Genomic DNA, 21,982 nt, shown 5'->3' with positions numbered 1-21,982 from the left:
CTTCGACTTTCGCTTTGATTTCCACCACATTCATCCTCTCTTGTCAACAACACACAATGCCACCGCGCGCTTCGCCAACCTCGGCGCTGCGGCTGCGACGATTCTACACGTCCCGTGCGGCAGTGGATACACCCCCGCCAGTATCTCACTCTAGGGGGGCACCGAACGGGTCCTCCGCGTCGCTTCCCCCAAAACGCAAGCAACGCTCCACCTGGACCCAGCGGTTGCTTGTCCTTGGTCTCATTGGAGGCGGGGTGTACGCCTATGACAAGAAGTTCAATGCGAGCGCGATCACTAGGAGCTTGCGGACGGGATACATTGGGTGAGCTATGACGATCTTCAGATGAGCTGACAATAGGCTGTTGTGTACCTTGGACTGTGGGTGAAGGAGCAGGATCTCTCTGACCCTTTCAGACAAGCTCAACTTCTCGCCCGAGAAGGCCAACGAGATCAACGAGCTCCATGAGCGCGTTGCCAAACGTCTCCGCTGGGTCATTGATACTAACCAGGGACTGTACCTGAAGCTCGGACAGGCGATTGGTACGTCCGCCGTCGCTCCTTTGCTGCTCCCTTGCTCCATCTAACATCCCGTCCAGGTCTCCAAGCAGCCCTTCTCCCCAAACCCTACCGCGACGCCTTCTTCCATGTATTCGACAACGCCCCCTCTGTCCCGTACGAGCAAGTCGTCCAAGTCTTTCGCTCCGACCTCGGCATCGATCCCATGGACGTCTTTGGCGAGTTCTCCAAGGAAGCGCTTGCGTCGGCGTCCGTCGCGCAGGTTCACCGCGCCGTCTTGAGGCCAGAGGCCGGTAATCCCGACCAGGTAGTGGCTGTCAAGGTTCAAAAGCCTGCCATTGCGAAGCAAATGGAATGGGACTTGTTCAGTTACAAGTGGGTGTTTCTGACGGTGTCGTTGCTAACCCGCACAGAAGCCTGATGTGGCTCGCGCAGAAGGCCTTTGACTTGCCTTGTAAGTTGCTAGCTATGGCATAGGGACACCCGGCTGACCCCCCTGCAGTGTATTTTGTGTACGTGGGGAGTTTCTGCGGTCTGCTTACCTGTATCACAGCGCCGACTACGTCTCCTCACAAATGCGCTTCGAGACAAGCTTCACTATGGAAGCCGCCAACGCTCGCAAGTGTGCGGCACTCCTTGCCCAGACGCCCGAACTCAGAGACGACGTGTACGTGCCACGAATATATGGCAAGGAGGACGGATATCCCGAAAGCGACCGTATCCTGGTCATGGAATGGGTTGATGGGTGCAGGTGAGCTCACTTAGTATCGTCTGGCAAGCTCACCTCTAGGTTGAATGACAAGAAGCAGATTGAAGCATGGGGCCTCGATCCGCGCGAGGTGATGGACCTTGCCATCGGTCTTAATGGCGCCATGACCTTTTCATGGGGCTTTGTCCACTGTGACCCGCACCCAGGCAACATTCTCGTCAGGCCGCATCCGTGGAAGAAGGGCAAGCCTCAGATTGTGAGCTGGGCAGACATTGCGCTTTCAACCAACTAACCCTCAGGTTGTCCTCGACCACGGCCTATACATCACCCTCCGTCAGTCGTTCCGCGAAGAGTACGCCACTCTCTGGCGCTCCATGTTTGTCCTCGACATCGACACAATCGAGAAGATTGGCAAGAAGTGGGGCTTGGGCCTGGATCCTAACATGTAAGTGGTGATCTCTAAACGTGCTTGGAAGCTGACCACCCCAGGTTTGCTTCTGCGATTATGCTCCGCCCGACCCAGGTCAAGCCCACGGGCAAGAAGGGCCCCCACCCCAAGAAATCAGAGTACGAGCTGCAGCTCGAGGTCAAGGCCCAGTTCAAGGCGATTCTCGAGAGCGAGCAGCTCATTCCAAAGGTAGGTGGGTTGACGTTGTGCCGACATGCTCACCCGGCAGGAACTCATCTTCCTCACTCGCTGCCAAAGGATGATGCAAGCAAACAACCAAGTGGGTGTCCCAGGCTGCTGGTCTCTAACCCACCAGACACTCGGCTCTCCGTCCTCCAGAGTAAACGTGACTGCACAGGTACGTGGTCGTACTGGCGTTTCAATCTCGTCGTACCGCTGACCAACGGCCATCAGTGGGCTGCCCGCGGCTACGCCAACTCGCTCACGGGTTCTCGTGCCCTCTCGGCCGTGGGCTTCCAGACCTGGCTCAAGGACAGGTTGCAAATGGTCGTGTTCAGGTTTACCCTTTGGGTGATTGACGTCGCATTCTGGTGGACCAAGCTCAAACAACGTAAGTGGAGTAGGAATATGATTTCGGCAGTTGGTGGGCTGACCGCTTTTTTCTTCTTCGTTCAGGATGGGGCAGCAGCGACGCGCTTGGATGGGAGGACCGCCTCCAAAAGCAGATGGAGTCGTTGGCGCGCGACGAGTTTGGTATCGAAATTGACGATACCGTGTTCCTCGGCTAGACTCCCAGAAGGACTCTCTAGAACCGCAGACAAAGCGTCTATATTGTTATATTGTTGTAACGGTACTTCATGCGATGGTGTAATGCTGTCTACAATCCCGTCTAGGACACCTTGGCTGTGTCCATCCTTCTTACGTTGGTCCTGCTCATTATCCTCGGCTTCTCTCTCGCTCTGTCTCTGTCTCTTTCCCTCTCTCTCTCTTCGCCATCCACTGGCGGGGAGGGCTACAACGAGATGAGCTCGCCCTCACACGCCGCACAGCAGTACATGATCTCGTCACCAAACTGCTGCGCCCTCGGCACCCGCACCTCGACAGGGGTGGTCGCTCCGCTCCCATCCTCGGACAGCGAATCGAGCGTGCTCGTCCGCCGACCAAGTGACTGGCGCGGCTCCATGCGCGCCTTGAGAGCCGTCAATGAGACGGCACGCTTATGCCGCACGCTGGCGGGCAGGTTGGCGTCGACGCTGAGGCGGGGGTATGCGCTCGATGGGCCAGAGGAGACGGGAGATGAGGGCGCGAGGAACAGGCCGGTCTGGTCGCGCTCGCGGAGCAGGTCGTGCGCGGCCTTGACGTCTGTCAGTTCCTTGGCGAGGTCGTGTGCACGGCTGGTGGCCGCGTGGCTCGTGCTCTCCAGTTGCCGGATCTTGGCCTTGAGGTCGGAAAGCTCAAGGGCGTGGGCCGCCTGTGCAGACGCGAGGGCAGCTTCCGCGTCGGCGTTGGAACTCAACGCAGACGCGGCTGTCGCCTGCTTGGTGCTAGCAGTAGCAAGGTCGGCACGGAGGGCGGAGATGGTCGCCTCGTGTGCGGCGCTGGCTGTTGCCTGGTGGGCGCTAGCAGTATCAAGGTCTGCACGGAGGGCGGCAATGGTCGCCTCGCGCTCGCTGACTGTGGCCTGCTGTTCGGCGCTGGCTGTAGCAAGGTCGGCACGCAGGGCGGCGATGGTCGCCTCGTGCTCGCTGGCTGTGGCCTCCTGCTGAGTGCTGGCGGCGGCAAGGTCCACATGGAGGGCGGCGATGGTCGCCTCGTGTTCGCTGGCTGTTGCCTGGTGGGCGCTAGCAGTATCAAGGTCTGCACGGAGGGCGGCAATGGTCACCTCGTGCTCGCTCGCTGCCGAGATGGCAGCGGCCAGGTCTGCCTTGAGTGCCGAAGCGGCAGAGTCTGCGATGGATGATGATGAGCGCAGTGCGTCGAGGTCGGCTTGCAGCTTGGAAGTGGAAGACTCGTGTGCAGCAGTTGCGTCCGCAGTGGCCTTGCGGGCGGCTTCCAAGTCGGCACGGAGCTTGTCGACAGCATCGGCACCAGACTTTCGCGCATCCTGGGTCGCGGTGCGCGCTTCTTCAAGGTCAGACTGCAGAGTAGACGCAGTGTCCTCGTGCTTCTTGGCAGCAGAACGGGCCGAGTCGAGGTCCTTCTTGAGCGAAGCGGCAGTCTCCTCGTGACCGCTGGCAGCCGCAGTGGCCTCCTCCTGGGCGTTCTCGAGCTCGGTACGCAGAGCCTCGGCAGCCTCTTCGGCGTCCTTGGCCGCATCGCGCGCCGCTTCGAGCTCGGCAGTGAGCGACGACACGCTCTCCGCGGCGCCACTGGCATCCTCCTTGTGTGCCGAGGCAGCACTCTCGTGCTCCTTTGCCGCACGCTTGGCAGCTTCAAGGTCCTTTCGCAAGGCCTTGAGGGCGGCCTCGCTCGTCTTGGCTGCCTTTTTGGCCGCGTCCTTGGCTGCTGTCAGGTCCTTCTTGAGGGTCTGCGCAGCCGTCTCGTGCTCCGAGCTGGTGTTGCGCGCCGATTCGAGCTCGTCTTTGGCAGAAGCGGCGGCAGCGTCGTGGGCCTTCTTAGCCTTTTCAAGGTCAACCTTCAAGGACGCGATAAACGACTCGTGTTCGGAAACCTTTTGCTGTGCGGCCTCGAGGTCCGACTTGGCAGTTGTAGCGGCGGTCGCGTGGTCCTTCTTCGAGGACTCGTGGGCCCGCTTTGCCTCATCGTGGTCCTTCTTGGCCTGAGCGAGTTCCTCTTTGAGAGAGGCCAATGTCGCCACATGGTCCTTGACAACTTTCTGAGATGCTTCGAGGGCAGACTTTGACGATGTTGCCGCAGTCTCGTGGGCCTTCTTGGTAGCCTCGAGGTCCTTCTTGAGGTTGGCGATGGATGCCTCGTGGTCACTGGCGGTCTTCTGGCTGGCTTCGAGGCTCGCCTTGCTAACAGCCGCAGCCGAAGCGTGCTCCTTCTGGGCCTTTTCGAGGTCACCCTTGAGGCTAGCGATAAAGTCGGAGTGCTCCTTGCCAGTCTTCTCAAGAACAGAAGCATGCTCTTTCTTTGTTGCGCTGAGCTCGCCGTTGAGGGCCGAAGTTTCGGTCTCGTGGTCCTTCTTAGCAGCGGAAAGCTCCCCGGTAAGGGCGGCGACCTTGGCCTCGTGCTCTTTGCTTTGAACTGCCAACTTGGCCTCGAGCTCCTGCAAGATTGAGGCGACCTTGCTATCGTGTTGCTGAGACGCGGCCTCGATGTCTTTCGAAAGAGCGGCAATCTTGGTCTCGTGATCGCTCTTGGCCTGGGCGAGGTCGGCGCTTAACGACTTGGCCGAAACCTCATGCTCGGTAGCAGACTTGCTCGAGGCCTCCAGCTGCTTTGAAAGGGAAGCGGCCGTGGATTCGTGCTCCTTGGTCAAAGCGGCAACCGTGCTCTCATGATCGGCGTTGAGGGATGCGACCTTGTCCTCGAGCTCCTTGGTGAGAGAGGCGACCTTGCCCTCGTGCTTCTTGGTAGCGGCAGCGTGGGCTTTCTCAAGCGCTGCAGTCTGGCTGGCATGGTCTTTCTTGGCCGCCTCGAGATCGGCAGTAAGCGCCGTGACCTTGGTACTGTGGTCCTCGGCAGATTTCTGGGAGGCTTCAAGATCCTTCTTGAGCTTGTCAACGGACGCGTGATGGCTCTTGGACGCAAACTCGAGCTCAGACTTGGTCGACGCCACCTTCTCTTCGTGCTGCTTGCTTTCGGCAAGAGCAGTGGCCAGAGCGGTCTTCAGCTTTGCGCCGTCATCCTCGAGCACCTTGACGTTTTGCTTCGTCTCCTCAAGCTCCCTCCTTGTACACTCGAGGGCAGTGTTCGACTCGCTGGCCGATGTTTGGACCGTTTCCAGCTCTGCACGAACGTCCTTGAGAGACTTCTGGTGGCCCTCGATCGTTGCGGCGGCAGTGTCGGCGTCAGCGCGCAGGGAACGGATCATGTCGGACTGGTCGGACGAGTTGGACTGGGCATTGTCGAGCTCCGCGCGAAGGGTACCAAGGGAAGCCTCGTGTTTGCTAGCCGTCTCGCGAGACGTGTCAAGGTCAGACTTGAGGGTGGCGTGCTCGCCGAGGAGCTTATCGTGGGCGGTGGCAGTTTCGGCAAGCTTCTCGTTGGACACGGTAAGCTGGCTGACCTCGGATGACAGCGACTCGACGCGCTCCGTGAGGCTGGGGACCTTTTCGGCCTCAGTCTGAATGTGAGCAGGTGACGCACAGCGTGTGGATACGCACTTTTGCTGCCGAGAGCTCTGTCTCCAATTCCTCCTTTGTCTTCTCCCAAACCTTGTTCTTGCTCTCCCAGCTCTGAACCTGTGTGACCAGCTCGGCCTTCTCATCCGACGTCTTGACGACCTTGCCGCGCACCTCCTCGAGCTGGGCGACGAGGTCGGTGTTGTCGCTCTGAAGGGCATCACGCTTCTTCTCAGCAGCTTCGGCTCGCTTGGTCGTCGCAGCCAGGTCCTTCTTGGCCTTGTCAAGGTCGCTCGACGTGCCCTTCAGGCTACCCTGCGATTCCTTGAGCGACTTGGAGGCAGTGTCGTGCTCGTCCTTGAGCTTGTCGTGGGTCGAGGAGAGGTCGGCGTGGGTACTCTTCAACTTGCTGTGATCGTCCGACAGCGTGCCGTGGTCGCCCTTGAGCGCGTCGTGTGCGGACTGCAGTTCCTTGAGGGAAGAATCGGTCTTGGCCGACGTGACCTTGAGCGCGTCGAGCTCCTGCTTTGTGGACAACAGGCTCGACGATGCCTCTGAGTGGTTCTGACGTCAGCCTTGATCAGATATGACCGGCTCACCTGTTTCAACCTGCCAATCTCGGCTTCCAACGAGCCCTCACGCTCTCGTTCTCGTTCAAGCACCTTCTCCAACTCGGCTACACGCTCGCCTTCTTTGCCCTTGTTCTCCTCCAGCTTGTCCTCGAGTGCCTCCTGGGCCGCGAGAGCTACATCCGTCTCCCTCTTGGCAGTCTCGAGCTCGCCGCGCACCTTCTCGAGGGCGGCCTCGGTCTCCGCGGTCTTCTTGGCCGCCACGTCGGCAGCGTCGACCTTGTCTTCAAGCGCCTTCTTCTCCTCCTCTAGCCGTGCTATCAGCGTACGCCCTTCGTCCAGGAGGGACGCATCCGACTTGGCCGACGCCTCGACGGCTTTGAGGCGCGTGATCTCGGCTTGCAGGTCTGTCCGTTCCGCCAGAAGGTTGGAGACTGTCTCTTGCAGGTTGGCTAGGCTGTTGCTGGAGCGTCGAGAGCCTTCCACCGATGCACCAGTCTGCTCTTTGGACGTGGAGGGCTGCAGCTCGGCAACAGGCTCGGCGTCGTTGTGCGATTCCTTGCCGTTGGCATCCGCCGTTGCCGAGCCGTTCACGGGCTCCTGGCTGGCCTCAACAACCGCTGATGCTGCACCCTTCCTGTCCTCATTACTGAGACTCAGGCTGGGACGCGGACTGTCCGCTGGCGTGTCCACCGCCGTAGCGGGGGAGGCAGGCGTGGCGGTTCCCGAAGCAGCAGCCTCGGCGGCCTTCTTGCCCTTTCGTCGTTGTGCGAGCTACCATTAGCATATGGATGCGATAGATTCCACGTCCACGACAACCCCCAACGTGGTAACAATGACGAGGACCGAGTCGTCGATGGCCTTGGCGCATGTGTGGGCGTTGGGGGCAAACAATGCGGCCCTCGACGCCGCAGTCGCAGCCACAACGAGGGGATGGCGTGGGCCGCTCCTCCGCTAGCTTCGGCTGGGAGCAGGCAGTACGCACCAGCTTCTTTGCGCGCTCGGCCTTCGCCTTGCGCTCGGCATCCGCGTTCTCCGCCATGTTGCGAAATGCTGAGGGAGAGGTTATGGAGTTGGAGATGAGGTGCGCACAACAGCTGAGGTATGCTTGTATTGACTTTCTGGATCGACGTACGTGTAGGCAGCGCTCATGACCACGGTGAGGGCCAGAGAGCGCGGAGGCAATCGCGCGCGTGGCCACGCGTGGAGGGCACGTGAAACATCACGTGACATGTATCAACGTATCAACCTCCCACATTCCTATCACACGTGTAAATTGGAGAACGCAGTATGGGAGTCCCTCTTGTAGATTTGGTGACCAGTATTAAGGCGTAGTGTGTTTCTCTTCAATTCGATATTCGGATGTGGGTTCGAGCTTTCCAGCCTACACAGTAACTTCACAATGTGTAGTTGCACTCATGCTGCACTCATTCCGAAAATCAGGATTAAGGAGATGTTTACCAGTTATTGCGCGTGCCATTCACGAGACTGAGGATCTCGTGCGCAATTAAACACCTGACCGTGGTTTGCGTGAAGCAATGGTCGAACTCTTACCAGCGTCTCATGCTGCATCTTTAGCTTGGCGGCTTTTGAAGTTAGCCTTGTGAGCTTGCGAGCTTGCGAGCTTGCGAGCTTGCGAGCTTGCGAGCTTACGGCCTCGTTCCGAAAATGCGTTTCCCACGATGCATCAAACAACACTCTGCGTTGACGATCTGGTCCAAAATATTGGTAGGAACGGGATTATAAATGCCAGTTGCGGAACCACACAAACAATCCTACTGCACTACTGTTGTTACCTTCGCCACCAGCCACCTTCCCGGTCATCACCCACCGGTCAGGCCAGTCACCTTCCATGTCATCCCCACCTGTCCCCATCCCGCAACCCATCCTCGACCGCCTCTCGCACTTTTACGTCCCCCGCCTTCCCTGCACTGCCCCCAGACGCCCATCAACTTCAGTAACTCCGCCCATCAACGAGACTGTACCGAAGACGTTTCAGTTCAAGTTGACGCTTGTCCATGAGGCATTAAACACACCCTATGTGCGATCTTATTTCGCGGCACTCAAGCTTTCCGAGTTGTCAGACAACGGGGCTGTAGGCTCTAGGTTCATCTACGGTCATCGCGCTGCGCAGAAAAAGGAGTTGGACCTAGAACTGGGTCTGACAGGTGTGTTGCTGGAGACGTACTTTGGCGCTGTCAATGAGTGCTTGTTGGCGGATGACCCTCGCAATGATGCGCACAAATCGGACAACGTGCCCCTCGGCTGCCGGTCATATGGCCTCGTCGGAGGAGATTCATCAGGAACACCAGACATAGACCTTTGTGAGCTCCGGAGGCTTCGCCTTGTGTTTGTGGAGGTGAAACCGGACAATGTTGTTCCCCTCGGTGCGCTGCAGGCGATGGACAATCATGTGTTAGCGGGCGCTACGTTCAATGGTCACATTGTCTCCCTTGCCTGGCCGACGATCTCTGAGGAATCGGCGTACGACAACGACATTGAGCGGGTTTTACGTCAAGTGAGTCTCTCCCATTCTTGTCCAAGCACTCACACAGCACAGACCCAAGGTTTATACCCAGTTCGCGAAGTGTGATTCTGTCAAATATGTCCTCCTCACGACCGACCAAGGAGGCAGACTCTTTCGGCGCATCCCCGAAGCGATTCAGATGTCCCATTTGATTCCTGCTCGCGGCCAATGCTCGGCTGTGGCGCCTGTTAACAACCTTTTCACGGTCATCCTGGCACTGGCGGTCCTCCCCGGCGCTGACCTCGCCCCCAACATCCCATCACTTCCGGGTCGTGTAACGCGATCTGCCACAAACAATCCTCAGCTTCCGCTGCCCGTCGACCAAGAGGAGAATCAGGCGGCGACTTCCTCGCTCATCCCAGAGGGTTTGTTGTCATTGTCGCCCGAGGTGAAGGTAGTCGACGTGGCTCTTCCTGTGAGTATGGACGAACGACGAGCAGCCTCCTAACGCCAGTATCTTCCGGATATCCTCGACTTCACAGTCACTGCAGCACGCGACACATGTGATCTCGAGTACCATGCCGCCTTGTTTTCACGCGACCTCGAGTCCGTCCGCCTTCGTGGTCCCGTCTCGCTTTCCTCCTTGTCGCGTCTCTCGGCCTCCTCGGCCCAGCCCACCCTAGAGCCCCCTCCCATGGTCCCCGAAGCCACGGTTACCATCGCTGTCTCTGAGCGCATTGGTCAAGGGGTTATCTGGAACGCCTTCCGAGGCGAGCTAGGACCCACGCGTGAACCCGTCGTCGTCAAAATCTGCCGTCTTGGCCCATCAGAACTCGACAAGGACCGGCACCGCCACGTCAACGGGGAACTTGCTGTTTACGCAAGGCTGGCCGACGTAGAGGTTGTCCCGCGTATCCATTCCGTCTGGACGGGGGCGGCACACTTTGGATGGGTGTATGTGGGCGACGAACGCGTGGCGCAGGAGGAGGTGGTGTGGGCCGTGGTAATGGATGATGCCGGGCGACCTGCGACCATCGCAGAAATTCTTGGACCTCTGCGGTACGTGTCTCCGCCACCCTCAAGCCGCTGACATCAGATCGGAAATTCTCGCAGCTTATGAAAGTCTGCACGGTCACGGAATCTTGCAGAATGAGATTGAGCCAGACAACTGGCGTGTCGACAGAAATGGACGCATTCGCCTGATCGACTTCAGCCATGTATCGCTGTTGTCAGCTGGCAGTGACGACAGCCGAGAGGAAGTGAGTCGTGTTCGTTCTGCTATGTTGAGGTTGGGGCATGATGCCCACAAGTAGTATAGTGTGTGAAACCATGCATGCAGCAAGATAAATGAGGGGCTCGGAAACGCAAACATCGCAGTTGCAACAGTGGAGCACGTGCGATTTACTTCTGAATGGGATTCCTAATGGCCGATTAAACTGATTTCTGATACTCCGGGCATGAGTGGTATTTGGCAAATCATGGGGGTTTAGGAGGAATAAATGACCTTGTGCCATCTTTGAGCTCGCTACGTGTCCGCGCAGTACAGAATTCATGGATTTGGAAGGTCGTCTTGGTTTCTGAGACGACACAGGAGACCCATAGAAGTTTCTCTGCTACCAACGCCTTTAGAAGCCAAAGACGTCCCCAAGGGGCTGTCGATATGGTGAAGAGGGAGTCCTGGGATCTGGGAGTCCCTATGAGCCGATAGAGCTCCCTGTGCTGTGCAGATCCCAACGCCAAGGCAGGAGGACTCCTGGTTCCAAAAAAACAGGGGAGACGGTCCATTTTCCGACCTGGGATACTCCTGCGGATTCACACAGTTATCGTCGCAGGCCGCAGGGCTTTATGGAGAAAGAAGAGACATATTATCACTGGATAATTCCCTACGGACCTTGGACCACACATAGGCACAGGTCGCTTCACTGGCCACTGGCCACTGGCCTGGCCCGCTGGCCGCTGGGGTGGACCCGGCAGCAAATGTCCTCTCGTAAACAGGCCCTCTGGGGCTCTGGGCGTGGCCAGTTGCTGACACCACTTGTCCGCCACCAAATCTGGGCCTGTCTCCGCTGTGAGACCATGTACCAACGGATCGTCTGTTCCTCCGAGTTTTGGGCGGCCGTTGGTATGGGACGTCGTAAGTCGGGTATTGTGGGGAGGGCTGCACCGCAAACAACCTGGGACCTCGACGCAAGTACGTAAACATGCAACCTTTTATGTATAGCGTTGCAGGGAGACAGCCCGGTCCGAGTCTTTTGGGTTTACATTAAGCGTTAGAACACGTTACAGATTTACGGCAGGTCGTTGAGATTGTGCATCACGCCTCAGTTGTGAGTATGAAGGTACAACCTGCATGGTTACATGCTTGCGGTTATGATGGAGCGTCCACAAGTAATGTATCGCATAGGTATGTGCCGCATAGCGACGCAGACTCCTGATCTCCTGAACCGATGAACAGTGGCTGCAGCAGTTCGCGCACCGCGGCGGGGTTGTTGTAAAGGTATCTCCGAGGAGAGCACCAGCTGTAACAGCATTCTATTTGGGTCCTCTCGGGGTAGGTTTATCTTTTTAGCGCTTTGGGCATGATGAGATCTATGTGTCGTACATGGTACAGGCATGGTGCCACATGCCCATGTGAATGGACCGTGGCCGCCACGGCGGCACACGAGGATTCGTCGATTCGCTACGTTCAAACTTCCGCCCACCGACAGTATAGAGCTACACTGGCCGGTCCGCCATCGTTGCTGCCAAATGGCACACGTACACGATCTGGGAGATCTGTGGATCGGTGTGAATCGTTGGATCAATGCAGCAGCTTGTGTTGCCTGTGTGGGTGGGCAGCTGTGGCGTAGTGGCTGCTGGCTGGACGACGACGACGACGACGACTACGGGGCACCGAAGTGGCCGGTACGACCGGAGACCGGTAACCAAGGCTACATAGGCTTGTTGGAAACCAAGCAGTAGGAACGATACAGTAAGTACTTGTTGTCCTGTCTCGCCGCTGTCTTTGTGAGAGAGGCCATGAGAAGATCAGTGCATGTTGCACGGGAGAGCATGCCCGTGGCTGTGCGCTGCACTACATACACCCATGAGGCTTGAGGGCACATCACCCACGCCACCACGCTGCGGATCTCTCCAGGCTGCTGCCGCCATCTGCCGCGGCATACGCGCGCGAGGAATGGCGTCGCACATGCTCACGCACACCACAACATGCCAACCCTCTTTATGGGTGCACAGTGTGTGCATACTGTACAAGCACGTAGGCGGCGGCTATTCACGTCTTCTGTCGTCGTCAATCGCATCCGGCACTCTCTCTCTTAACCCGACGGTACTCTTTTGATCGTCTCTTCCTCGATTCTTCCTGCATTCGCTCCTCCACTCATTCACCGCCCGCCTACACAAACCTATCTCTTGGTCAACTTTCGTCTCGCTGCCCGTCTTCGTTTATCGTCAAGCCGCGTTTCGACTCACGAGCGGTTCATCGCGTAACCCAACTCCTCCTCTGCCTTGCCCTCTCCCCCATCCATCTGGCCCCCCATCCTACACCTTGTCACTGGATCACTGGCAACCACTCGTCAACATGGGCCTGTGCGCTGGCCTCCCCTTCCTCCTCTTCCTGCTCGCTGCCGGCCACCTGGGGCTTGCCGCCGCGACACCGGTGCGCCTGCAACCACAAACCATTGGTGAGCTTGTACCCATGCATCCATCCCCACCTTTACCCAAGCTTACAAACAGGAGCCATTGCGTCGTTTGGCGGCTTTGAAGTGTATTCGTACGACGATGCCTACGAGTTTGACCCAATGATGCCTCTGGTGCTCCTCGTAATCGGTGCCTCGGCGGCCATCCTGGTCATGGTGCTCATGTAAGTCACTCCTCTACGACCGTAACCACGGTGCCTTGATCGCCTTGAGAGCGTTGCTGTCCCCGCCATTCTGCCCCCCGTAGCAATGTCGGTTCCTTGCTCACACTCCCAGGTCATATCAACCATTACGAGACCCCGAGACCCACCCTTTGCACCACCCGGCACCCAAGCGCATGTCTTTCCTCAAGGTATCAGGCCGGTACGTGTGAAGGTTCTCAACCCCACCCACCCACACCCCAACGACGGATGAAAAGTCCCACATTCCCAACGGCAGCCTGTCTACGGCCCGAGTCGTCAGTTGTTCCACTGGGATCTAAGGATACCCCCCGTGTGTACCCTTCAACCACGAACCGGTATTGTCTGGTCCCCCACAAGCGCATGCAGCGTGTGAATCCAAATACTGACAAGCAAACAGCGTGCGACCCCCAACCCCCGCGGCACTGGAAGAGATGGTCGGCGGCCCTCCACTCGGTGTCATTGACGAGCATGCCGAGTACTGCTACAACGTTTCGGCAGCAGCAACGCGCCTCAACACAGGCAGCCGCCGTTCTAGCAAGTGATTCCCAAGCCTCCGCCTCTTTGGCGTCCACAACTCCTACGCCAGTGTAAACTTGTACATTCAGTATCTCACGGGTCTTTGGCCCACCCACGCTCCTCCCTCTCCCAGCTTGCAACCCCTCACGAACACTTGGACTCTTTCGGCCTGGCCATTGCCGCTCGGCTATAGTCTCATGGTTGGCATCAAACTCGGACACCGCCGCCTGCGGAGTGATGTACCATGTCCCAAATCATTACACTACACCTCCACAGAAAGGCCGTACTGGGTCCCACAGCCTCATTGCTGCGCCCAGATACTCATCAATGTTGACTCAGAACACGTAGATTCCAAAGAAGCACGAAGCATGACGACGACAGAGAACACAAGGATGGTGTTGGATGAGCTCACGCCCAAAGTCACAATGCACCGAAATGGTGGCGAGAAGAGCTTGTGGCGTGACATCCGCGAACCTAATTTGCCACGGGTTACATGGCGACGTCCCGATGAGTTACCAAGCTTAACCGAATTGTACTGTACACGGCGCGCTTCTCTTTCCTTGTCTGGGTCTGCGAGGCCTTATGGATCGGAGGTTGACGACGGGAGGCACAGGTATCTTGCAGCGATTCATATGGCGGGATACAAGACCGCCAGTGTGACCGAACGAGCCAGGGCCGGTGACCAAGTGGCGCCAGTGACCACGACCGCCAGGCGGCAGTGTAAGTGGTGTGGCGACAATCAATCGCAACACGTACCTTCAGCAGCCATGCTTTTTTTGAGATCAGCCTACCACAAGCATTGTATTCAACATTTTCTCTAACCAAGTACTTACTGTACAGGGCTGCTTCCCATTCATGCTGGCCTTTCAGATACGATCGTGCTGCCCCGGAGTAACTGAGGAGGAAAGACGAGTAATCGGGACTAGACAAACAAAGCTTTCAAGTATGCTATATTGGTCCTCGCTGGTCCAGAGACGCTGCTCGCCACCACCATGCCCATGAGTGTGAACGTGTGCAGTTCAAGGACTAACGGGTTCTGGAAGTATGGGCATGGTGACATGGCCGTCCTCGTCGCATGGGGGTTCCGACCCTCGTCCGTGGCTCTCGCAGCCTCATGTCCCCTCATCTCGTCGCTCTCGCTGGCTCCGAGGATCGCGGCGCGACCACACCGCCAAGACCTAAGACCTCGTCGCCTCACACGCGGCCTGTTGTGTGTAAGTGTTGCAAGGGTGCCTGCACCGCTCGGTCCTCGATCCCTTGGATCGCAGCACGGTGCCACGCAGCCTCGCCCTCACACGTCGCCCCCGGTCTCCATCCTCCCACAGCTCCCAGCTAAAGCCTCGCTACTGAGATAGATGAACGGAATTCGCACCAGTAGCAAGGGTAGAGTCACTCTGGTCCACTACGCCAACACACGCGATAGCATCTGGCCGCGACCGGTCTTATTCAGTGCGTCGTCTGGGGTTCCAGGTGCAACAACAGACCACCATGCCCCGTGTGCTGGAGAAAAGACAACGATACACAGACGACGCGGGGACGTGTGTGTTTTCAGCGGTAAACTTGTTTGCGCACAGGTCAGGCTGGCATTGGCTTGGGCCTATACTCTGATCCTCTGAGATCTGATCAGGTGGACAGAATATGTGGGCACGGACAGGCACTAAACGCCAGTGCGAGCTGGAACCCCGAGTCTGGCCGTTGTGGATGTCTGACAATGACCGACGTCGCCCACCGCTCGGGAGCGGCCGGAGTGACGGTGCGAGTTCACCACGGCCGCCATCTTAGACAACAGAGGACACAGGCCATGTATGAGACCAAAGTCGATAAACGAGGTTTGTGCAAAGTAGGAGGCGAAGAGCAGCGACGAGACTATGAGAAATGGACAACGGGAATTTGAAGAGGGTGTGGCGTCGTGCACGCGCACACACGAGCCCATGCCCCGAACCCCTAAACTGAATCTGTACACGCAAGGTGCTTGTCTCGACCTCGACTGAACATGTATACAGACCTCTCGCTCACAGATCCCACAGGCGCCCCCAACTGGCCACCGGCGGCGCAAGTGACTTGACCCCCCCCGACGACACCGGAGGGTCGGAACATACACACAGAACTGGGTAGGTGCGAGAGCTTAACTACGCCTCGTGTGTGCGGCGCTTGGAATGCTCCGCTCGACAAAGACCTGTGAATGACCAACGGGACAGAACTGGGGTCTGGCGTGGCGTCTGCGATCCCCCTTTTGAGATCTCAGAGTAAGAGTTTGTTTTCGCACGTTACTGCACTCGAAGGTGAGAACAGGCCGTGTGGAATGCCAGGCGGAGACCAAGGCTCCGCCCATGAGGAATACGGTGTGCGCTGCTCCGGCAGCTCATTCACTATCACGGCTCGCAGCCTATGTGTGTAGTGCTTACGCAGGGCGTGCAGTTGTGGGGATGAGGAGGAGGATGTGCCGACTTTTGCTTTCGTTGTCACATTCACGTTTGCGGCCTCGACACGAGGCCACGAGGCACGCCGACGAGCGCAGTGGATGTGACGAAAGAAATCAAGCGGGGCTTGCAATGTTTCGGCTAGCGCATTCAGTCATTATCGCCAGTCATGTGCGGGTGCCACATGCCCTTTTGGCTACTTGGCGGGTGAAGCGGGTGACCTGCGCAAGTAGAATCCAGTGGGGGACCTCAATTGTTGGTAAGGTTTCCACGATGCAGAGAACAAGAGGCATGTTGGGATGTGTTGCTTTGAACAATCACAAGTTAGCTTGCCTCGTAGCTTGCAACTAGTTGTTGGGGAACGGCGTGACATGAATTGACCCCGAGTGAACGTCTAGGATGGTGCGCTGCACCTGACATTCGAATGAGCGGATGCACGCAACGGCCGTACGAGAGTGCAGTACAGGCCGTAAGCCAAAGGGAGATTCTCAGGAAGACTGACGTGGGGAGACGCGGCAAGAAGCTGATGTTACAAGCGTAGGCCCAGGGCGAGAGCCTGAACGTCGTGCATCCTGACAGGCCCACCACGTTGTATTATGCATTCCGCAGCCCAAACGATGGCGTCGCGGTGTGGTGACCCAGAAGCATGCCGAGAAGGGTCGCTGCAGCTGAACAATAACGCTCTGAGCAGTGGATGCAAGCGAGCCTTCGACATGTTGGTTTGGGGAAGACTTTCTCGGCGGTTAGTTTATCAGTTGAAGGTTGGGGGTGGGGCAGAGGGCTTGGGGAAGAAGCCGATGACGATCCTTTTTTTCAGAAGCAACAAAACGACTGCGCAATGAAACCGAAGCAAACATGCCCTAATCGAAGCAAAATCAAAAAATCAAACAACCGTCAGCACGGCTGTCCTCTTGGTCCAGTTCGACGTGGGAGGGCCTGGACGCAGAAGAGACGCGAAACAGGACCCAGGACATGAGCTTGCCACACGTAGGAAGCATAGGAAGCAGACCATCGTCCGAGAATGATAGACATGGACATTCGCCATCCCCACCTTCCTTCCCTTGCCTGGCAGCTCCATCGAGGTGCTTACGTTGCCAGCCCGGGTCGAGCTTTTCTTTGGAGGGCCACAGGGTTGAATGTGGTCGATGACATGTTTGCAATATTAGTGCAAGTCGAGAATGCGGGTTACAGACAAGCAAGTGGTGAGACCTGACCGCCGCAACTTATCGAGTCAGTGTCGTGGCGACGTGGCACACCAGGCTTGCCGGCCCCCAGCCTGCAAGTCTGACAGGTCTTGACGTACATGCTCTACCCCAAAAGTTTCTCTCGCAATGTATCAGCTGACCATATCAGTGGTCTGTGGATAGGAGACATTGGCGTTTCCAAAGGAAACTGTTTGTAGCAACTGTGGCGTTGAACACGTTTTCTGAGCAGTGCCTCAATTAGCCGTGTGGACGTGACGCGCACGCCCAAGCACTCTTCCACCCTTCGCTAACGGTCAGCACAGCATGGAGTGCATCAACAGTGGTCTTGTGCAGCGTCGGTGTCGCCCTCTTGTGTGGCCTTGGCGATAAAAAAAAAAAAAAGTGCGAACCTTGGAGAGGTTTACCTGGACGGCCATTTTCGCGCTGCAGCGCCACCGTCGAGCCCTCTGCAGCAACCCTCCGGCCACCCTCCAGCGGCATCCGAGACTCCGCTGTTAAGCGGCAGCCATACCGCACGCCATGGCGCGGTGTTCGCGTCCCCGCGTTTCCTCTCGCCAGGCCAGGCGCCCACACAGTTCGCACTCTGCGGGGCTCAATTGCAGGCAATCAGTTTCATTTTGCACAGTGCCTCGTCACTCCGAGGAGGCCCCCGGCTGGGCACGGCGTTCCTTCATACCCTCTCTGCCTTGGAGAGCTGCTGCGGCGGCGCGGAGCGACACGTCACGTCCCATCACACTGGGTCCAACGGGGTCATGGCGTACGCGCTCGGCACCGCGGCGCGGCGCTACGCCGTGCCGTGCGCCGGCCAGACAAACACGAGGCAAGGACAGCCGACCTCGGTGTTGAGTAGTTGGCACATCCATTGGGCAGATGGTGTCTCCGGCGGCGTCCACGCCCCGTAACAGCGCCGGCCCCGGTGTGGCGCTTAATTTGGAGGAGGATGGGACAGACAGCTCTTGTGTACCACTTCTAACCCCTCCCGGTCGCTCAAACTGGGAGTCGCACAGCCTGCATCAGGTCCAGGTTGCTACCTGTGGTGTACGTGTCGTCTCGTTTCGGTCGCCCCTCCCCCCGTTTACGAGGGCGCGTGCGACTGGCTGAAATGATACAGGGGGGCTGGCCGTAGGTGTCAGTCACCGTGGCGTTCCTGTGATCTTCTTGGGTCTGTGTCACATGTCTGTGTGAGGTGAGGGTGGGGGGACATGGTCGGGGGACAAAGCGCTTCGTGAGCGATTTGGTATTGGGCAGCCTTGGCCTTTGATATGTGACCAACGTTGCGCGCTTTGTTGGTATTGCAACCACAATCTCGCGCACGTTTGGGGCGGGCGGGGTCAGTAAACCCGCTCAGTCGCACTCGAAGGTGTATACTGCATGTTCCTCTCTGCACAGTCTGTTCCACCGACAAGGGACCATGGACGGCTACCGTGGAGCAGGTCGGTCTTGCAGACGAAGCGTGGCAGAACACAGTCATGTTACAATGTTACGCGTAATGTCTCATTAGCGTCCACCCCCTCCACTTCCTCACTTTTCTTATGCTCCCACTCCCTTTGAACGCGTTGAATTTCTGAACCACCCCCACAGTGAACCCCACATTCGCCTCGTCATAGTACCCTTTTTCCCCGCCCCTTACGCCAGGCGGTGACTGACCAAACCGCAAATGTACGCCATCAACTTGAGGGCGACGTGTTCGACAGGTGAATCGCCCGCGGCGCGCGGCGCGGGATGGCCCACTACGGCGCAGCGGAACCGATCGCATTTTGGAGGCGACGACGACGACGAGGGGAGAGGGAGGGGGGGGGGGCAGTGATGTGGAGACAGAATGGCGGCGTCGAGGCTTGCCGTGGAGTGGCTATCAGAAAGAACATGAGCATTCAGCCCACAACCAGGTACCAAACTCAAAAAAATGAGAGATAGCCGTGTGCTGTCCAAAATTAACCGCGGCGCTGCCAGCACGACACGGCCAGCCGCTGGCGGCCGCCACTGAAGCGGCCAGTTCTGCCAGTTCTCTGGGCCACAACTGTTCAAAGCTGGTGCGCAGTGTGCAGGTATACCACCACAGGCACTGATATGAGACGCCACGCGATCGAGCCGGATGACGCCAAGGTGGTCTGATGGGCTTGCACGCCCATGTTTTGTTGGTAAACTCTCCGGCGGTTGAAGGGGCTCGAAAGGGGCCACCGCGGGCCACTGAGGATCAGAGGGGCAGGTGCACGTTCTGGGTATGACAGTGCGGCGTCCGTTGAAAAAGGCTTGGAGGCAGTTACGGAGGGCATCTACAGGTCCTGTGATCCTGTGATCCTGTGTCCGGCACGCAGGCAGTGTCAGCTGTGGCTGATGGCCACACTCTCCGGATCCCTGGAGAATCGTGTACACCTCTTCTGGCTGGGATCGTGGCGTCCCCGCGGCCCGCATAGACTTTCCTAGACTGACAGAGGTCTCAACGCCTCTCGTTAGGTCGCAGGATTCGCAGGATTACAGGCTCACGTCAGACACAGAGGTTCTTGCGACGCTCGTCCGCTTCTCTTGATGGGCGGGCTTCCATCAGGCCGAGAACGGAGAGATGCCCACGTTGGTTCTGGAGATAGGCAGCCGCCGCCACGCCACCGCTTCGAAGCCTGTTTCGCAGGCAAGTGATGTCTTACCCAAGCCCAGTGGTCGAAAGCGTCAAGCGAGGGCTGACCGGAGTAGTCACCCCGCCCCGTCACCATCAGCGATCACAGATACATGTGGTGTCATGGCACATATGTTGCGAGCGAGCGCGTGATGAACGGGGGCTGTCTGTGATCTGTGATCAGTGACCTGAGGATGCACATGAAACGCGAGCTGGGACTGAATCGTGAATGAGATCTCAATGGGTCGCAGCTGCCTGGACTCAGGCCCGAGTGTTGCGTAAGCTGCAGGGCCATGCAACGCGCCGGCGCCCCCCCGGATTCTGGTAGTTGGACCATTCGGCCGGACTCGTATCCACGTCCCACCGGCTGCTCCCGAGGAACACTCCGGCGGCATCTAAGCGAGAGAAGCAGTGATAAGTAGTGAGAGCAGCAGTCAGGTCGTCAGGCGTGGCACAGTAGCGTCTCACCAAGTCGTCATACACAACAACCGCGGCTGGCTATTACAACGCCCAGCACAATGATTACACCTTCTTCCAGTCTCAGCCTCTGTAAAGCGCACCCTGGTTCGCAACCCCCGCCTTCTTTCTTGCGCTCCACACAGGTCGCGCACATTCCGCCAGATCCTTCTTGCTTGATATGTGTCCGATCGAAAGTCCGCTCTCTCCCACCCAACGCCGGTCTAATGGCGCCGCGCCCGGGGGCGGGGCAGCTACCAACCGTTCTCTTTGACGATTTGGGCTTCCTCGAGAATGTATCGCCCTGAGGACGGAAGTAACGAAGATAGGAAGGACGGGCAAAAACGTGTGTGGTTCAGCTGCAGTGCGAGCAAGATGGAAATAGCCAACGGAGCGTTCGACGTGGGTGGCGTCGTTTGACAGTGGCCGGTACTGAGACCAGTGCGCGCCACCGTCCGGTGATTGCAACTCACCTTCCTTATAGCGTTGTTCACCGTTAGGGGCCTTGATATACATCCAACCCAGCTCGGCATTGCATGCCGCGCAGTGGAGGTCAGCGACAGTATGCTTGCCTGTCCTGAAATGCACGTCAGCTGGGGTCGCGCGTCGCCCTCGCCGTTCCCTGTCCAGAGGCTAATGTCCACCTGCTGCGACGCCAGGTAGCAGCGGGTGTCGGTTTGTGGGGTTGCAGCTTTTCCCTACAGTGATGCACCAACAGTTCATTTGGCTGTGGCCGGGCGTGCACACGCACGCTAGCGCGCCAGGGACTCATTGGGCAACTCTCTCACTCTCACTGTGGAGTGGGGGGGGGTGGATACGCACATGAGCTTTCTGTCCTCCCTCTTGCCCAGATTGGTGTTGATCGTCGAGTTCATTAGACTGTCAGGTGTGAGCATGCTGGCTCAAAGCACTCTCCCTGGCAGGTGATACATACTATGCGCGCCCAGAACGGCCCATGAACGCCTTGGACACAAGTTCGTCCTGCAATGCCTGCGGGCGCGCGTTAGCCTGTGCACCGCTCCGGCTGTTGACTGAATCCACTCTCTCTCTCTCTCACTCCACCTTGCACTAGTGCCAAGGAACGGAGAGCGGAACCTGCCTCCAAATTCAACGCACGAGCACTTCAGAGCACTTGACACAGGAGAAAACGGGGGTTCCGTCGGGGACGTGTGCGAGGTGGAGGGCAGAGACCGTGGGCGGCGACGAGGACGACGAGGACGACGCAGCGGCGGCGGCGGCCGCAGAGGGGCCCGTAGGTGACTGCATCTGGGTACGTTGGAAGGGATGGTGGTGTATGGAATGGACCCGGAGGAGGGAACGAGGGACAGAGAGACGAAGACGATAAACGACGACGACGACCACGGCGACGACGACTAGCGAGTGAGCCAGATGGAATGCGACGAGAGACGAGGAGGTTGCCCCATCCCACCGATGATCTCATGATCTCACTCTGCCAGGACTTGTTTCCGCCCGTTCACATGTCAGGCACGGAGGCAAAAAGGCGCGGGGGTGGCACTTGTGACGGCTCGCGGGGTGTGGGTGTGGCGATTCAAAAATCTAGTCCATGTATATCCGGCGCGGGGAAGGGCAGTGGCCTGTGGGGGGGGAGGGTGGTCTGCGGCTGCCCGTGGCGTTTTCCTCGCTCCCTCCTGCTCGTGCTTGTGCGTTTCTGCACCTGTGCGCGCTAGACGCCCAGCAAAAAAGGTGCCTAGTCCTGTCCCAGCTGGCCAGCAGACCCCTACCACACTCAAACTCAATCGTTGGCGGCGCCGGCGGCGGCGTGCCCCACTCCGCTCCGTCCGCTTGGTCCGCTCCCTCTAGGCCTCTACACACACACACATCCTTTCGCTCTCCAATTTCACCTTTTTTTCGAGGCTTGCTCTGCTGCTAGCCGCATCCTCCTCGGACCCAACGCGCCTGAGGCCTGCATACGTCGACGTCCCGCCGGAATCCGGGCGAACGCGCCAAGGACACCCT

The 21,982-nt window shown here is 58.2% G+C and overlaps 5 protein-coding genes across 5 annotated transcripts; 3 read left to right on the top strand and 2 right to left on the bottom strand.

Moving 5' to 3' along the window:
- Window positions 1–56: 56 nt before the first annotated feature.
- Window positions 57–2,422, top strand: EHS24_001879 (uncharacterized protein; the record flags this gene model as incomplete). The annotated part of the gene is made up of 14 exons (XM_028617640.1): window positions 57–322; window positions 359–378; window positions 415–540; window positions 597–891; window positions 930–970; window positions 1,019–1,028; window positions 1,070–1,267; window positions 1,307–1,481; window positions 1,525–1,670; window positions 1,715–1,862; window positions 1,903–1,953; window positions 1,990–2,031; window positions 2,088–2,244; window positions 2,310–2,422. The coding sequence occupies 14 exons, from the start codon at window positions 57–59 to the stop codon at window positions 2,420–2,422; spliced, it is 1,788 nt and encodes a 595-aa protein (XP_028474103.1).
- Window positions 2,423–2,646: 224 nt separating this feature from the next.
- On the bottom strand, window positions 2,647–7,495 carry EHS24_001878 (uncharacterized protein; the record flags this gene model as incomplete). The annotated part of the gene is made up of 4 exons (XM_028617639.1): window positions 2,647–5,886; window positions 5,927–6,406; window positions 6,484–7,227; window positions 7,439–7,495. The coding sequence occupies 4 exons, from the start codon at window positions 7,493–7,495 to the stop codon at window positions 2,647–2,649; spliced, it is 4,521 nt and encodes a 1,506-aa protein (XP_028474102.1).
- Window positions 7,496–8,305: 810 nt separating this feature from the next.
- EHS24_001877 (uncharacterized protein) lies at window positions 8,306–10,233 on the top strand (the record flags this gene model as incomplete). Its single annotated transcript, XM_028617638.1, has 5 exons — window positions 8,306–8,971; window positions 9,033–9,395; window positions 9,435–9,979; window positions 10,017–10,179; window positions 10,231–10,233. 5 exons carry the CDS (start codon window positions 8,306–8,308, stop codon window positions 10,231–10,233), a joined length of 1,740 nt encoding a protein of 579 aa, XP_028474101.1.
- Window positions 10,234–12,497: 2,264 nt separating this feature from the next.
- Window positions 12,498–13,339, top strand: EHS24_001876 (uncharacterized protein; the record flags this gene model as incomplete). Its single annotated transcript, XM_028617637.1, has 4 exons — window positions 12,498–12,600; window positions 12,653–12,779; window positions 12,892–12,978; window positions 13,195–13,339. 4 exons carry the CDS (start codon window positions 12,498–12,500, stop codon window positions 13,337–13,339), a joined length of 462 nt encoding a protein of 153 aa, XP_028474100.1.
- Window positions 13,340–20,259: 6,920 nt separating this feature from the next.
- EHS24_001875 (uncharacterized protein) lies at window positions 20,260–21,271 on the bottom strand (the record flags this gene model as incomplete). Its single annotated transcript, XM_028617636.1, has 5 exons — window positions 20,260–20,309; window positions 20,479–20,582; window positions 20,828–20,884; window positions 20,940–20,995; window positions 21,122–21,271. 5 exons carry the CDS (start codon window positions 21,269–21,271, stop codon window positions 20,260–20,262), a joined length of 417 nt encoding a protein of 138 aa, XP_028474099.1.
- Window positions 21,272–21,982: the final 711 nt, after the last annotated feature.

This window comes from Apiotrichum porosum (genome assembly GCF_003942205.1).
Source record: "Apiotrichum porosum strain DSM 27194 chromosome Unknown scaffold_11, whole genome shotgun sequence".
Lineage (NCBI taxonomy): Eukaryota > Fungi > Basidiomycota > Tremellomycetes > Trichosporonales > Trichosporonaceae > Apiotrichum > Apiotrichum porosum.
This window is presented reverse-complemented; position numbering and strand designations above follow the sequence as displayed.